The sequence below is a fragment of the Cervus canadensis genome, chromosome 5, assembly GCF_019320065.1.
Source record: "Cervus canadensis isolate Bull #8, Minnesota chromosome 5, ASM1932006v1, whole genome shotgun sequence".
Taxonomy (NCBI): Eukaryota; Metazoa; Chordata; class Mammalia; order Artiodactyla; family Cervidae; genus Cervus; species Cervus canadensis.
Window position 1 is genome coordinate 78,559,599 of NC_057390.1, and position 15,570 is coordinate 78,575,168.

At 40.3% G+C, this 15,570-nt stretch overlaps 1 protein-coding gene across 1 annotated transcript in view; it reads left to right on the forward strand.

The window, feature by feature from the left end:
- The first annotated feature begins 667 nt into the window (after positions 1–667).
- Positions 668–15,570, forward strand: part of NBAS (NBAS subunit of NRZ tethering complex) — a 308,614-nt gene continuing 293,711 nt past the window's right edge. Inside the window, exons 1-6 of the mRNA XM_043469328.1 lie at positions 668–845; positions 3,148–3,202; positions 5,017–5,053; positions 7,569–7,646; positions 7,998–8,045; positions 12,671–12,714. Of these exons, the coding sequence (XP_043325263.1) occupies positions 729–845; positions 3,148–3,202; positions 5,017–5,053; positions 7,569–7,646; positions 7,998–8,045; positions 12,671–12,714 (379 nt within the window). The 5' untranslated portion in view covers positions 668–728. The remainder of the gene's footprint in view (positions 846–3,147; positions 3,203–5,016; positions 5,054–7,568; positions 7,647–7,997; positions 8,046–12,670; positions 12,715–15,570) is intronic.

Consider the following 15,570-nt stretch of genomic DNA (forward strand, 5'->3'; position numbering starts at 1 on the left):
TTTTCTGAACTCCGATAGCATCAATTCTTCTGATACCTTTCTTTCTTAAATTTTTTTTTTTTTTTTAATTTTTGGCCACACTGTACAGCTTGCGGGAACCTAGTTCTGCCACCATGGATTGAACCCCGGGCACCCACAGCAGTGAAAGCCTGAGTCCTAACCATTGGACCACCAGGGAATTCCGATGATACCTCTCATTTGTTTAATCTGTTGCATAGGATAACTTTCCAGTGTTTATTTAAAAAAAACACTGCCCTCTTTGTATCAGTTAGGCAACGAATACATAAATGGCAGATCGCAGGGTGCTAGTCCTCGAAGGTCTTTGTAGGTCTTCATAGAACCTTTCAACTTCAGCTTTTTCCACGTTAGAGGTTGGGGCATAGACTTGGATTCCTGTGATGATGAATGGTTTGCCTTGGAAAGGATCTCAGCGAGATAGTTCTATCAATTTCGTTTTATAGAAGCTGAAGGGGTAAGAGAGGTTGGGACGTGGCTGATCTCATGTACTTAATAAACAGGGAGCGCACCAAGACCAGAATGTAAGTTGTACTACAAGACAAGCAAGAGGTTGTCCCAACCACTCAAAGAAGGGTTTCAACTCAGCATTTCCTTTCCACCCCGGGTTAACTCCACCCCTTTCCCCGGGAATCAGAGGCTGCGCGGCCGCGGAAGCTTGTTCGCCGCGGCTTGCCGTAGTGGCCCTGCCCCAGCGCTTGGTGGGGCCAAATATGGCGTCCTCCGAGCCAGCGCCGACCGTGAGTTCAGGCGCTGCGGAGGGCGAGGAGGAGACGATACTCTATGACTTGTTGGTCAACACCGAGTGGCCCCCGGAGACGGAAGTACAGGTGAACCAGGCCCCTCCGGGGCTGCGGCCAGCTTGGTGCCGGCGCTGCCCCGGCAGAGCCACGTAGCCGGAGCCACGTAGGGTGATGGAGCTGGGCTCCACCGCTTGTGCGGTCGTCCTGGCAACGGCACCGCGGGCTAACGGGGGTCCCGGTCCCCTAGGTGGGGTTTTCTGGCATGCCTCCTGGACTCCTAAGTCGGTTCTCGGGGTGGGGCGGGGGGGGGGCGAAGCCTCGGGCTCTGAGGCACGTACTTTACCACCCCCGTTCTGTTTCACCGTCCCTACTTGGAGGGGAGGCACAGCGTTGGACTCGGGGGTCCTTCACTCACCTAGACCCTCGGTGGTCCCTTCCCCAGGCCGGCCTGGGCAGGGCTGGGCAGGGCTGCTCCTCACCTGCTGTGGGAGTGTTTTCCAGGACCCTGCAGTCATCTCAACATCTGCTGGGCTGTCGTGGAGCGCGGCATAAACCTTTGCTCCTATTTGGGCCCGAGTTGTGCCAGTTCTTGTGTTATTTCAGTAATTAATGAGTATATGTGTGTGTCTGTCCGTGTCCCAGATACTGTCAGGCGCTGCGCTTCCGAAGTGAATAACTTTGGTGGTACTTGCGGTCTTAGAGGGAAGACAGTGTAGTAAACTTTTTCATCACCTGCTGTAATATGCATTTTAATGGCGATATGAGCAAAATGCCCTGAGGAGTGAAGATTTATGAGGACCCGGGGTTGGGTTCTGTGTTAGAAGAGGGGTCGTAGGTGTTGGTAATCTGGACCTTGGGGTCATTCAGTTCAGTTCAGTTCAGTTCAGTCTCTCAGTCGTGTCCGACTCTTTGCGACCCCATGAATCGCAGCACGCCAGACCTCCCTGTCCATCACAAACTCCCGGAGTTTACTCAAACTCATGGCCATCGAGTCGGTGGTGCCATCCAGCCATCTCATCCTCTGTCGTCCCCTTCTTCTCCTGCCCCCAATCCCTCCATTAGTTTCATAGAAAGGACCTCCCAGGCACAGGGTGGAAATAAGAACCAGGAATCCACATTTATTAAACATATTTATTGAGTGCCTAACGTGTGCCAATTGCTGTTTTAAGCTCAGAATATGCAGCAAGATGGGAAAGGGATTTCGTTAAAGATCATGGGCTCCAGCCCATACGAATTCTTATTTACAGTCTCTTTTCTGAGTTTCTCTCTCTTTTTTTTTTTTTGGCTGCTAAGTTTCTTTACTGGAGAAAGTACTGCTTCTCCTGTAAAGTTTATAAGCTTTTCTTTAACCTCCTTCCCACTGCAGTTTCTTCTTTTTGGAATATTTTGTAGGCTGGCAGAGATCCTCATGCATAATTTTTAAAAAACATTTACATAGTTTCTGTTTGTGTTGAACAATTGATATTTTGTATCTTATGCAGCTGGAAAGTTGCTGCTGCTGCTGATTGAATAGGATAGTTTCCACACCTTAGCACTCACTGGTTAATTACAATAATGTTATAGAAATGCTTAACATTATAAATTGGTTAAAGAGATATGCACTGCATCAACTCATATTGAAACCTCATAACACTTTTTTGTTTGGTTCTATTGATTTCAACTGAACTACACTACAAACTCTTGAAAGGCAGCTACATTTGACTCATTTTTATATTCTTCCCCAAACCAAATTTTGTCTTCGCAAAGTAAATGATCAATTCATGTTTGTTGAATGAAATAACTTTTTATGGCTTTTAAGCCATATCTGTCTGCACTTTGTGACCATTAGGACATCTTACAGGTTATAGTGCCTGGTATTGTTTAACCTATGTTTGGTCTGTACTTAAGGAACTATTTAATAGAGCAGTTATAAATCAGTGTGGCTGTTTGTAGTATTTTCTCTGTGAATATGCAGCTAATATTCAATAAAGTTGCTTTGGGGCATGAGTTTATTGATCCATATGATCACTTTTTCTACAAGCAAAACCCCTTTTAGGCCTCTGTAGCCCACCAAAATAGACTGTGCCAACTGGCAACCAGTGTGGTCTTAGACCTTGACTTTTTCTGTTGTTACACTGGTGTTATTTTTTTTTTTTTGGTACACTGGTGTTTTGATTTAGAAACATTTTCCAGCTTCAATCCCTGTCCTGTCTTGCAGAATTCATCCTGACAAATGCCTGTATCTCTGCCATGCTCACTTTGCTACTGCTGCTTCTCCTTGCTTTGTTTCTATCTATAAGTAATTTTAAAGATACTGGTAACTTGTGCCCAGTACTGAGTATTAGTAAAGAAATATAACTTACTGTATAAGTATCAGTAGAAAATTTCAAAATTTTTTTTTCATTTGCAGCCTAGAGGCAACCGGAAACATGGTGCATCCTTTATCATCACAAAAGCAATTAGGGGTGAGTATAGCTTATTTTGGCTTCCCTTATAGCTCAGTTGGTAGAGTCTGCCTGCGGCACAGGAGTCTGCATGCAATGCTGGAGATCCAGGTTCGATTCCTGGGTTGGGAGGATCCCCTGGAGAAGGAAATGGCAACCCACTCCAGTGTTCTTGCCTGGGAAATCCCATGGACAGAGGAGCCTACCAGGTTACATTCCATGGAGTCACAAGAGTCGGACATGACTTAGTGACTAAACCACCACCATAGCTTATTTATTTATGATATAGTTAGCTTAACTATTCATGACATAGTTAGCAGATAATTTTTTCCTTATTTTTTCCTATTCTGTAACTGTGCTCTTTTAAGAAGTTTAGGGATTTGAAGATGTGTCCTTTTGAGCTTTAATGTAAACTCAGTTGCTAAACTAATTACTTTTAATTTGCCTGATTAAAATGAGTATTAATAGCATAAGTGTTACCTGTTTTATAGAAAAATGCATGTGTTTTAACTATATACGTCTATGTAAGTACACGTGTGTATATATACATATACACATATATGGATGTATTCATATGTTTATACAGACACATTTTTTACAGTTTATTTTTAATTAAAGGATTATTGCATTATGGTATTGTGTTGGTGTCTGCCATCCATCAACAGGAGTCAGCCATAGGTATACACATGTCCCCTGCCTCCTGAACTTCCCTCCCACCGGTCACCCCATCCCTCCCACGGGTCACCCCATCCCTCCCACCGGTCACCCCATCCCTCCCACGGGTCACCCCATCCCTCCCACCGGTCACCCCATCCCTCCCATGGGTCACCGCATCCCTCCCACCGGTCACCCCATCCCTCCCACGGGTCACCGCATCCCTCCCCTCTAGGTTGTCACAGAGCACCGGTTTGAGCTCCCTGAGCCGTATAGCAAATTCCTCCTGGCTGTTTTGCATATGGTAGTGTGTGTGTTTCCACGGTACTCTCTGCATTCATCCCATTCTCTCCTTACCCGCTGTGTCCACAGTTCTGTTCTCTGTGTCTCTGTTACTGCCCTGCACATAGGTTCATCAATATTTCTAGATTCCATATATATGTATTAATATACCTGTTTGAAAATATAATAATAATTTTATCTTCTGTTACAAGACACACTAGCATGTTCAGTTTGCATTATGAAATGTGAAATTTTAAAAGTTTAGGAAATATATAAAAGTAATGTACTTAGTTTAGGAATATAGAAGACCACAGATTGGAATAAATAATTCCTCATTTTGCCACCTGGAGATAATCTCTTATCCTTCAGACCTTTTGCTGTTGTCACATACATACCCATGTATGCAGGTTCACACATATGTGTACATTTTAAATGGAATCGTATAAAACATTGCTTGTCAATAGTGTGTTGAAGATTTTGTTTCCCACGGACTTCCCCATTTTATGCATTATTATTATTTTTAAGTCTTTGCTGTAAAGTGTGAAATGGTCATGGTCTTTATCCAAATACTTTGGTTTGGGTGATCACTATGACTTCTACTCTATGGTTTCATTAAAGCCTCTTAGGCAAAATTTTGCATCTCAAACTACTTTTACTTGTCATACAAAGTTTTGAATAATACAGACTTGAGACATATAAACAAATATATGATCTTGTGAGAGTTATTGTGTATATTAGATTATATTTATTCTTGTCAAGAGTTGTATTCTCCATGTTTTGTTTTGTAATGACTCACTCTACAGTGTATTTTAGACTTATTGTCAGTAAATCTAAAATAGAAAATGATTCCCAAAGAATAGCTCATTCATATTTGGCTTTGCTGTTTCTTTTTATTACAGATCGTTTATTATTTTTAAGCCAATATATCTGGTACAGGTGAGTTGTCAGCGCTTCAGAGAAATGGTATGAACAGCAAATACAAACAATATTATTCCTATTTGTTATTGAAGTTTTCAGAATTGAATCCCATATTGTGATGTGAATGCTGACATTCAGGTGAACCCAGTTTATAAAACAGACCTGTCAAACATTTGGTATACCCTGACAAGATCTTTCGGTAGGCTAATTTTTGATCCCTTAGTTATTATTGAGAATATCTCATGACCATTTCTGCATTCTCTGAATGTTTTCTCAGCCTTGCCTTGAATGTACACATTCAAGAACAGATGGACCTATTCTTGCATTATCTTTTTAAAAACCTTTTTGTTCTTGCTGTTGTATCAATTCTTGTAGTCAGTGTTCAGTTGCTGTGGTCAGAGAAGGTCCTCTTAGGTTTCAGTTCTTGGAAACTTCTTTGTTCTTTTGAGTGTTAAGTATGTTTTTAGGCCTGCCTGGTGCTAATTTTCGAAACAAGGAGATGATTAATCGGACCAAAGATATATATTTGCTTTTAGATGCACGTGTAGGAATTAATTTATAGAATTATTTCCCACAGATTGCTTTTTCCTCGAGGACAGCTAATCTTAAGAGCTCTAGAGATCACAGCGTTCTAGTTCTATAAAACAAACCTTTGGCTCTTCCCTAGGGTTACCTCCAGTGCTTTTCTGCTTTTACTGTGTGTGTATGTGTGTATGCAGGCATTGAATTTCTTGCTGAATTTTATCTTATTTTGGGGGATGTGGAATGTGATAGAGGAGTGAGAGAGAGAGAGGGTGGTCATGGGAGGGGCAGTGTAAGAGGTAGGCTGTTTTTCCTGGGCTCACCGGGCTACACTTGCCAGTGCTGAGCACCCTTGGTTAGGGATGGCAGAAACGATGTCTGTTTAGGGTGCTCCTGAACAGTAAGTTCTTCTGTTATTTACTGAGGAGGAGGATTTGCAAGAGCTGCCTCTGACGCAGGCCTTGTCCTGTGTGTAAACACCTTACGATCAGGCGTCAGGAGGTGTCTTTCTTGCAAGAAGTCTCTTCTCTTACACTGGCCACATTGATCAGTGTACAGACTTGAGTGCACCATGAGGTGATTATCTAGTCTTCTCCATGGTATGTTTCTTTTAAAAAGCTTGTAGTTGTTTTGCTTTTGAGTTTATTATAATTATACCTAAAAGGTCTTGGAGCCAATATTTGTTTTGAGTGGCCTTTTCAAGGTTTTTTTTTTTTTTCTTTCAATCATGAAATATTACAAACAGACTGAAAATTGTAGACAGTAATATAATCTGTTATGATCATATCCACATCTGAATTAAAGCAGTTGTTGCTCTTCTGCTGTATGTGCTTCAAATGGCCCTGTTTTTATTTTTATGCAACATGTTAGAGCTCAAGTCCACTCCTCCCCACCCCCACCTTTGCCTGTCTTCTTCCCCTCCAGAGGAAATTATCATTCTCATGTTGATTGTATCACAGGCATGTTTCATATCTTTTTAATTATATTAAGTACCTCATGGCATTAATTGTTTTGCCTTAAAAAATGAACATAAATATACCAGATGTAAATTACTAATATTTTTTATCCTATGTTGTGTTTTCTAATTTCCATATTTTTTTTTCTTTTTTCCTGTTTCTCTTCCCCCATCGAATTATTTTTTCTTTCCCACCTATATTCTTGATTTTCTTCATGTGTTACTCCTCTAATTTGTCTGATCTCCTGATTCACGTGTGGTGGGTCGTTTCCTTGTATCTTTTGTTAATGATGCTATTGTGAGCTTATGCTTGGGAACCTTGCAGCATGTGAGTAAAGTGAAATCACCGTCCAGTCTTGCATGTAGTAAAGACTTGGGGTTTTGCTATTTCATTAGGAGGTTTCATTCCCATCCCCCCACAGATCAGAATTCCTCGCAGAGATGAGATTCTTGAAGGTCTCCCTGGGTCCCTGGTGACGTTTGGCTTGTTCCCCTTGCTCTGATGGCACAGTCTTTTGAGGGGCCTGGTCTCTGCGGGGGTCTCACCTCCCACTCCTGTCCCGCCTGTGGCCCCTCACAGGTGTTTACTCTCCATTTTGAGTTCTGTTCCTCTCTTTGTCCTGTGCCCATTTCCAACTTTGTTCTCTTTGCATTTATAGTTCTTGGGAGATTTCTGTTTCTTTCTGTGAGTTTAGCTGTGTACTGAAGTTTGTTTTTGTTGGCGTTGGAGTCTGTATTTCTGGGTGTGCCTTGCAGGAAGTGTTTCTTATAAGCTGACTCTGCTGTTACTGGCTCCCTCAGATATCTTTTCCTTAGAAAAATCATATCATTGACCACATAACCAGGGTGTTTTTTGGTAGTAGAGAAATGTACGTGGTCAAGTTTCAGATATCGAATTAGTAACTTTCAGTTTTGAGTTTGCCAATATTCTGTTTTTATATTCTAACAGAAAAAAATCCCTCGTTCACTATAGATCTGCTGTTTATAATATTTACCTACTATATGTGGTTTTCATGATTAGATTTTTTTAAATGGGCTAATGTGTTGTGGTTTCAGGCCTGCACCTTTCTTGCTCCCTGATGGACTGGTTCGCTTGGTTAATAAACAGATAAACTGGCATTTGGTACTTGCAAGGTAAGGATGCATAAAATTCACCTAATGTTTCTCTACCTGGATTAGCATTTAAATTCCATTATGGATATTAATTTTGGGGTCCTTTTGGCTTGCTCTCTTGGTTTTTTATTGTATATAAATTCCCTGTGTCACACATGATTAATATTGTTTAAATATATTAATGCAACTCTATTGAATTATTTTGTATGCCTTTGTACCTATATACGCATCTAATTATAAGGTCAGAAGTTGGATAATTAAAGATGTGAAAATATTTGAAAATGATTTTAACTTCTTAAAATGGTTCCGTCTATGCTAATGAGAGCTACAGATACTCATAAAGGGATTTGTTTCTCTTTCTCCCCGTGAAAGCAATGGGAAACTCTTGGCCGCAGTTCAAGACCAGTGTGTGGAGATCAGGTAAGTGTCAGTTGTATTCATTCAGCAGTTCCCTTCAGAAAAGATTTACTTGATTTATGAGAACTCAGGTTTTTAAAAGGGGTATATTTAAAGGGATTTTGTTATTAACTCATGTAATTTTGTAAGGTGTCAAATGCCAACTTATGCTACTTGAAGGATGAAGGCTGCTTTCTCAGAGTTTGCCTTCTACTTCCCCAGATCACTCTGTCTCCTGAGAAATTTTGCTTTCTCAGTAGACAAAAGCATATATTCCAGAGCTCTGAAAATCACTCTTCTTTCAATGCTGAGTCAGATAAGCAGATGCTCAGGAAGGTGAAAAAGCAATAGAGACAGCTTTACTCTGTTGGCATAAAGCTGTAGATGGAATGTGGGCCTGCAGAACACTAAGGCTTCGTGTTACTAGATAGCACTGATTCTCTGTCCTCCGGAGACATCAGTGGTATCACATACACATCTAGAAGACTTCTCAGAGCTGGGCTTCCCATGCACTTTATTTTTAAGTAGTATATCAGTTGTGAAAGAAATAGCAACATTGGCAACTAATTTAGGAAAACTAGTTTATGCTCTCAGGAAATTGTCAACAGCAGACTAAATATATTGTACCTTTGAATCTGGGGGCCACTCCTGACTCCACGAAAGCTCCGAGTCTTGAGTCTTAAAAAATAAGCAAATGAGGTGGAAATTTCAGGCTGCCTGGATACCAGTCAGACGTTTTTTCTGCTGCTTTATTGTTGACTGAAACTAGTTTTAATAAGCATTCAGTTTTTAGCACACTGTTTCTGTTCACAAAATTTCTTTTTTCATTTATCCAAACAGAACTGGACCCCTCAACTTTTAGGGGAATAGATGGAGGGTTAGTTCCTGTTGGGGCTTTGACTTCAGATCGAGAGCCTCTGTGATCCTTCTTAAAACCATCAAGACAGAGATGATTGGCAATAATGACTGCTTTTCCGAACTTCATTCTCCATCCCACATGGCTTTGATAGGCAGGGCCCTCTTCTCAAACAGCAACAGTGAGCCTTGGGGGCATGGCATTTTAGCTGATAATTGTTAATACAGATGGGCTGGCACTTCCTACTCTATTTGCTGCAGTGATGTGAAGTGTTTCTCTTGGAGAAATGTGTTCTTCGTATGACTTCTTTATGAACAGCAGATAGTAAAAATTGCCATCTTTTTTTCCTCCACAAGAGGGGAACATTAATGGAATGATTTTAGTTGTTAGACTGGAATACACATGTGGGAAAAGATTGATACTTAGGCTTGTGAAGGAGATTTTGACTAAGGGTTTCTGGAACTTGTTACTAAAAATTTTGATGAAAAGAAAAAGCAATTATTTGCTTTTGTAAGAGGATTTGCTACTGGATTGCTAGCATGTACAATAATATTTATAAAACGTGTACATAGGCCAGATCTGTAAGAGTCCAATCATGCATTTGAGACTAAGTAGTGAGGGAAGATTTCTGGGCAACAGACGTGATGGTCATCAAGATCTTAATTGTCTGGTCTGTAGTTTGCAAGAGCTTTGTAACTTGGTACATTTAAAGACTTTTGGGGCCAAGAAGCAGCAGTATGAGGAAGCCTTTCAGGGACTCGTTCCCATTGGATCCCCTTCCCCTCATTGGTTAAGTGTTGATCCTTGATGCTCCTATAATAACCAACACATTAATGATAAGAAGGTAATGCTAACGGTGTTGGGCACTGTTGTAGGTATTTTACACGTGTTAGCTTAATCCTTGCAGAAGTCCTTTTTCTCTATTTTAGAAATGAGGACTCTGGCACAGCATGGTGAAATAACTTGCCCAGGTATTTGAAATCAGCTCTCCTAGCTTCAGTGTTCATGCTCTTGTCTACAAATTTGTACGACCTCTTGGTCATGCCTTTTAGCCATCTGTACCAATATGTTTACATGTGGGTTTCCCCCAGTATATTTATGGTCTCTGCTTTGCACTACTCCAAGGGGGTGCCATCTGTTTAAAACTCCAGTGAATGGGATCTGAAGTCTGTGGCTCCGTTATACTGTGTGTTCCTTGGAGGCATGGACCGTTTTCTTTTTTTTCCCCTTGCACTTGTATATTTCCTTGGATGTAATAGGTGTTTAGTTTATGTTTTAGTGGCCTGTCAGCAAGTGGGATGGGGAAGCAGATTCTGGAGAGGATATTACAGGGCAGAGCCCACTCTCTTGTTCACGTTGGCATTCAGTTGCTTTTGTTGCAGATAGACACCCACACTTACTTTGCAGTAACCTGAAAGGAAATGTCTTTGAGCAAAGTGAGGTGGTCAGCAAAGAAAAAGGGCAAGGTAGATCCCCGGAGTCACCGCTGTGACTAGTGGCTGTGCCTGAATTTTTAAGATGTTTATTCTCACTGCTCCATTTGTGTCTTCTCTGCCACAGTGAGGAGCACATACAATCCAAGATTGACTCCAGCAGTGATGGTAGTTGGCACTCAGTATTCAGTAAATATTTGTTCATTGAATTAGAATATGAAAGATAATTATAGTGTCTGGGGTTTTTATTCAATATTAGGAAGCAGTTACAAACAGGAGATGGTTTTAGTGGAAAACATGCGAAGCTGAAACACTGTAGTTGAGACAGCTCTGCTGTTTGCAGCGCAGGGCTAGGCTGCTGTCCCTCCTCTTCGGTTTTGCAGTGAGTGGCAAAGGCCTCCAATCGCATGCTCTCCCATGACACACTTAGCCTGCTTATGTGTGGAGCTCACCTGGGTGAAAAACAGCTTGTGAATTGCTACTTGTCATTTGGGTGCTATGGATTATAAGTGGTTAACACATACTTCCTTTTTTCCTGAGTATTGAGGTGATAGTTTCTTACAGTTATGAGCTGTTATAAATATGGGAACTGATTAGAAAATTTGATGAAACACAATAAAAAGTATTACAATAAGGGACTCATAAAAAAGACACCCTTGCCTCCCCTCCTCCCAATTTGCTCAAGTATCTTAAGTGAGTATATTCTGTGAAGTTTTGACAAAACAAATTTGTCTCCCCTCCTTTCCTCCCCTTTTCCAGCAAGAAGAACAAACTATTATTTGTGATTGTATTACTTCAGTCTGTGTGCTAAGTCACTTCAATTGTGTCCCTATAGTGTGTCCCTCTGTGACCCTATAGACTGTATCCCATCAGACTCCTCTGTCCATGGCATTTCCCAGGCAAGAATACTGGAGTGGGTTGCCATTTCCTTCTCCAGGGGATCTTCCCGACCTGGGGATTAAACCCCTGTCTCTTGTATCTCCTGCACTAGTAGGCAGGTTCTTTACCATTAATGCCACCTGGTCTAGTTCATGTTAATTTATATGTGATGTCTCATTTAATCTTCTCTGAATGCTGAAGTTGCAGTTACTTACCCTGTTTAGTGAAAGGAAAAATGAAATCATGTTGAATATTTTGTCCAGGTTACAAGAGCTGACATCAAGTCAACTTCACTTGAGAGGTCATGTCCTTTTTGTTTTAGTCCACGTGGATGCTGTATAGTCTTAATTCCTTGAGGAAATTTATTTCCATAATTGTAGCTGGATTTTGTTAATATAATTTAATAAATGGCTAAAAAATCTTAGTCTTTAAAATTTGTTTTAAAGGTAATGCTTACTGATTTTACAAATGTTAGAAAGTACAGTTAAGTATTTGTGAAAGAACAGCAAATTTTATGGTCCAAAAGTTGTCTACTATTAACATTTTGATGTATGTTCTTTTAAATTTGTGTGTGTATAAACTATGTATATATTTAGTAGAATGATACTCTACATTCTATTTGATACCTTTTTCTTTAACTTCTGTAAATTAATACACTGTTAGCATCTTTTCATGTCACATACAATAATTGCATAATATTTCATAGAGTGTATGTAGTAAAATTTAATAATTAATCTCTATACTGGCTGTATTTTTCTTTTTCATAAATTAGACTGCATTAACTGCCTTTATCTGTGTATATCTGTAATTATTTCCCAGGGATAACTTTATAGAAATTAAATTGCTAGATCAAATACCATGGACCGTAAAGTTTTGGATAATTGCTTATAAATTCTTTTCTAGAAGGTTTACCATTTTTCATTTTTGAAGATATAATAATTAGGCTACTTTGATATATATTTCAAGAACACAGATATTGAGTAGGTCATTGATATATATTATACATATATATGTATATGGTCACTTGTTAAAGCTGTTTGACTTATGAAAACAAGACCTTTTCCCCTGATTAAAATCTGTGATATGATACAGATCAGTGGTTCTTAACCAGGATCCATCTGTGGAACTTTAAAAAAAACAAAACTTTTGCTTGGGCCCCATCCCAGATTTACTAAATCAGAGCCTTTGGGGCTAAGGTTCAGGCATCTCTATGGTATTAAAAAGCTGTGCTTAAAATCACTTATGCTTGTATTGCTGTATTCTTACTGTAGCTGTGTACCTAGTGAAATAAGGTTGAAAGAAAACATTGTCACCAATGAAAGGGTCTTATTTGTGGCGCAGAACCTATCTGTATGAGGGAAGGAATGTCATTAAACATTAATGTTGTCTAGAGAAGTTGTCTGATCTGTGGTGTCTTATATTACTACACAGTATTGTTATGGCAAAACTGTTGTGTTAATTTTACGTGTGTCTTTTTGCAGGTCTGCAAAAGATGATTTTACATCTATTATTGGGAAATGTCAAGGTAAGAGTTTCCAGAATATTCAAAAAATGAGAAATTCAAATTTACAACAATTAATATTTCTTAAAACTCAGAATAGATGCTGTTTATTGACAAGGATGATTATGAATTTATTAAAATAATTTTAACACATCTTAACTGATTTCTGTTTTAAGATGTGAATTTTGGAGAGATATGAAATTGACATGTTTTACAAAACTTAGCCAGTTTTAATAATGTTCTTGTAAGTGTCTGTACTCTTTTATTTTGAATTGAGTGCAGAGTATCATTTGTAGATATGTCAAGAGTTGGTCAGATATAAACTAGTAAATAGTCTGGGATTTGATCATTCTTTGATACATAATTCAGCAAAAATTTACTGAGTGTCATTTATGTATCTATATGACATTTTGCTGGGTTTGAGGAGTTCGATTATGAGCAAAAATGCATGGTCCCTTACCTCACAAGGCATGGTATGTGTGTGCTCAGTTGTGTCTGACTCTTTTGCGACCCCAGGGACTGTAGCCTGCCAGGCTTCTCTGCCCATGGGATTTTCCAGGCAAGAATACTGTCACGGGTTGCCATCTCCTTCTTCCCGACCCAGGGATCGAAGCTGTGTCTCTTGCAGCTCCTGCCCTGGCAGGTGGATTCTTTACTGCTAGTGCCACCTGGGAAGCCCTTCACGAGGCATGTAGACACTCAGATATATTCTTACAGATTTTGATAAATCTGAAGGAAAATTACAGAGCAGGGTGAGAGTTTAACCAAGAATGTGAGAGGACATTGTTCAGAAAAAGTGACTTTTGGAGAGGAAGCTTAAGAATGAGTAGAAGGTAGGAGAAAGCAGGGGAAGTGTTTTGATCTATGAGAGCCATGTATGAAAAGGCTGAGGTATGGAGGAAAACAATTAAGTGCATGTGCTGTTACATAAATGCATCTATTACATTTTATTTACAGGACTTCCACTTAACGTTTGTCTGACCTTGTGTTACTTTAAAAGTGGAGAGGTTGTCGGAATCATGATGATGATAATCATGGTCACTGTGGTGATGACAACCACTTGTGTCCTTACTGTGTGCCAGATACTGTATTTAGTGCTTCACATGCCCTTTTCCCCATTTGCTTGGAAGAACATGGTATACATATTTTACCTTAAAGCAGCATTCAGTTCAGTCTAGTCGCTCAGTCGTGTCCGACTCTTTGTGACCCCATGGACTGCAGCACGCCAGGCTTCCTTGTCCGTCACCAACTCTCGGAGCTTACTCAGACTTATGTCCATTGAGTTGGTGATGCCATCCAACCACCTCATCCTCTGTCATCCCCTTCTCTTCCTGCCTTCAATCTTCCCTAGCATCAGGGTCTTTTCCAGTGAATCAGCTCTTCGCATCAGGTGGCCAAAGTATTGGGAGTTTCAGCTTCACCATCAGTCCTTCCAGTGAACATTCAGAACTGATTTCCTTTAGGATGGACTGGTTAGATCTCCTTGCATTCCAAGGGACTCTCAAGAGCCTTCTCCAACACCAGTTCAAAAGCATCAATTCTTTGGCGCGCTCAGCTTTCTTTATAGTCCCAACTCTCACATCCATACATTACTGGAAAAACCATAGCCTTGACTAGACGGACCTTTGTTGGCAAAGTAATGTTTCTGCTTTTTAATAATTTTTTTTTTTAATTAAAAAGCAGCATTAGGTTAAAATAATCGACAGTGAAAGAGCCAGGAGAAGAGAGGCATTGATAGTTTTGAAATCTACGGAATGGTGGGAAGACAAAGGATTCCCCCGGCTGGTCTTAAGCTCCTGGTCAAATGCACCATTGGTGACCTAGGGCCAGTTTCCTTCTCATTCTCAGCTGTTCAGATGTAAAAATCAAATGTTTTAAAAATGTTTGGAGTCCCATGTTAATGGTGATATTAATTAGTATGTTAGAATTATTATTCTTGTACAATTCCATGTATGCGTGTGTGTTAGTTGCTTAGTCGTGTTTGACTCTCTGCGACCTGATGGACTGTAGCCTGCCAGGCTCTGTCCGTGGAATTCTCCAGACCAAGTAATACCAGAGTGGGTTGCCATTCCCTTCTCCAGGGAACCCTCCCGACCCAAGGCTCGAACCTGGGTTTCCTGCATTGCAGGTGGATTCTTTACCATCTGAACCACCAGGGAAGCCCCGATTCCATGTCTGTGCTTTGTGCTCAGTCATGTCCAGCTCTTTGGACCCCACGGACTGTCTACTAGTAGATCAGCTAAGAAATAGAGTTCTTATGGAGTTAGCTTTACACAGTGTATATTGTCACTTAAGAGCAAATGTGAAACTTCCTACATATTTATATAAATTCACCTCTGCTTCTTGAAATCTGTTCCTTCCATTCTGTTACTTGGAGTACCCCGTTCCCTCAGTACCCTGGTCAATATACTCTCATCTGTAACAAGTGAAAAATCCAGGCATTTTCTCTTCTTTTACCTTCCCTCCCTTCTTTCTTTCTTTGACAAACATTTATTTCATTGCCACCATACCAGGCGCTATTATCCTAGGCACTGTGTATACAACAAGTAATAAGATTAGGTTACCTAAATTTAAGGATTTATAGCCCATCAGGGGGAGAGAGAGAAATAATTCATTGCGCTTATACTGAGTGATGCAATGGAGAAGACTCACCTTAATTTCACCACATCCCTGGAATCTTTTTAAATGACGCTTGCTTGCTGCTTGTGCACGTCATCTGTCTCAGCCCTGGTTCAGGCTCATAGCGTTTTTTTTACTTGGCTTCTTGCAACAGTCTCCTAACAAGGTTTTCTTCTATATGCCCTTCACTAATCCATACTTTACACTGCTTGTCAAATTGATCATTCTTCAATGAGAATTCTATCAAGATTCCCTTTAAGT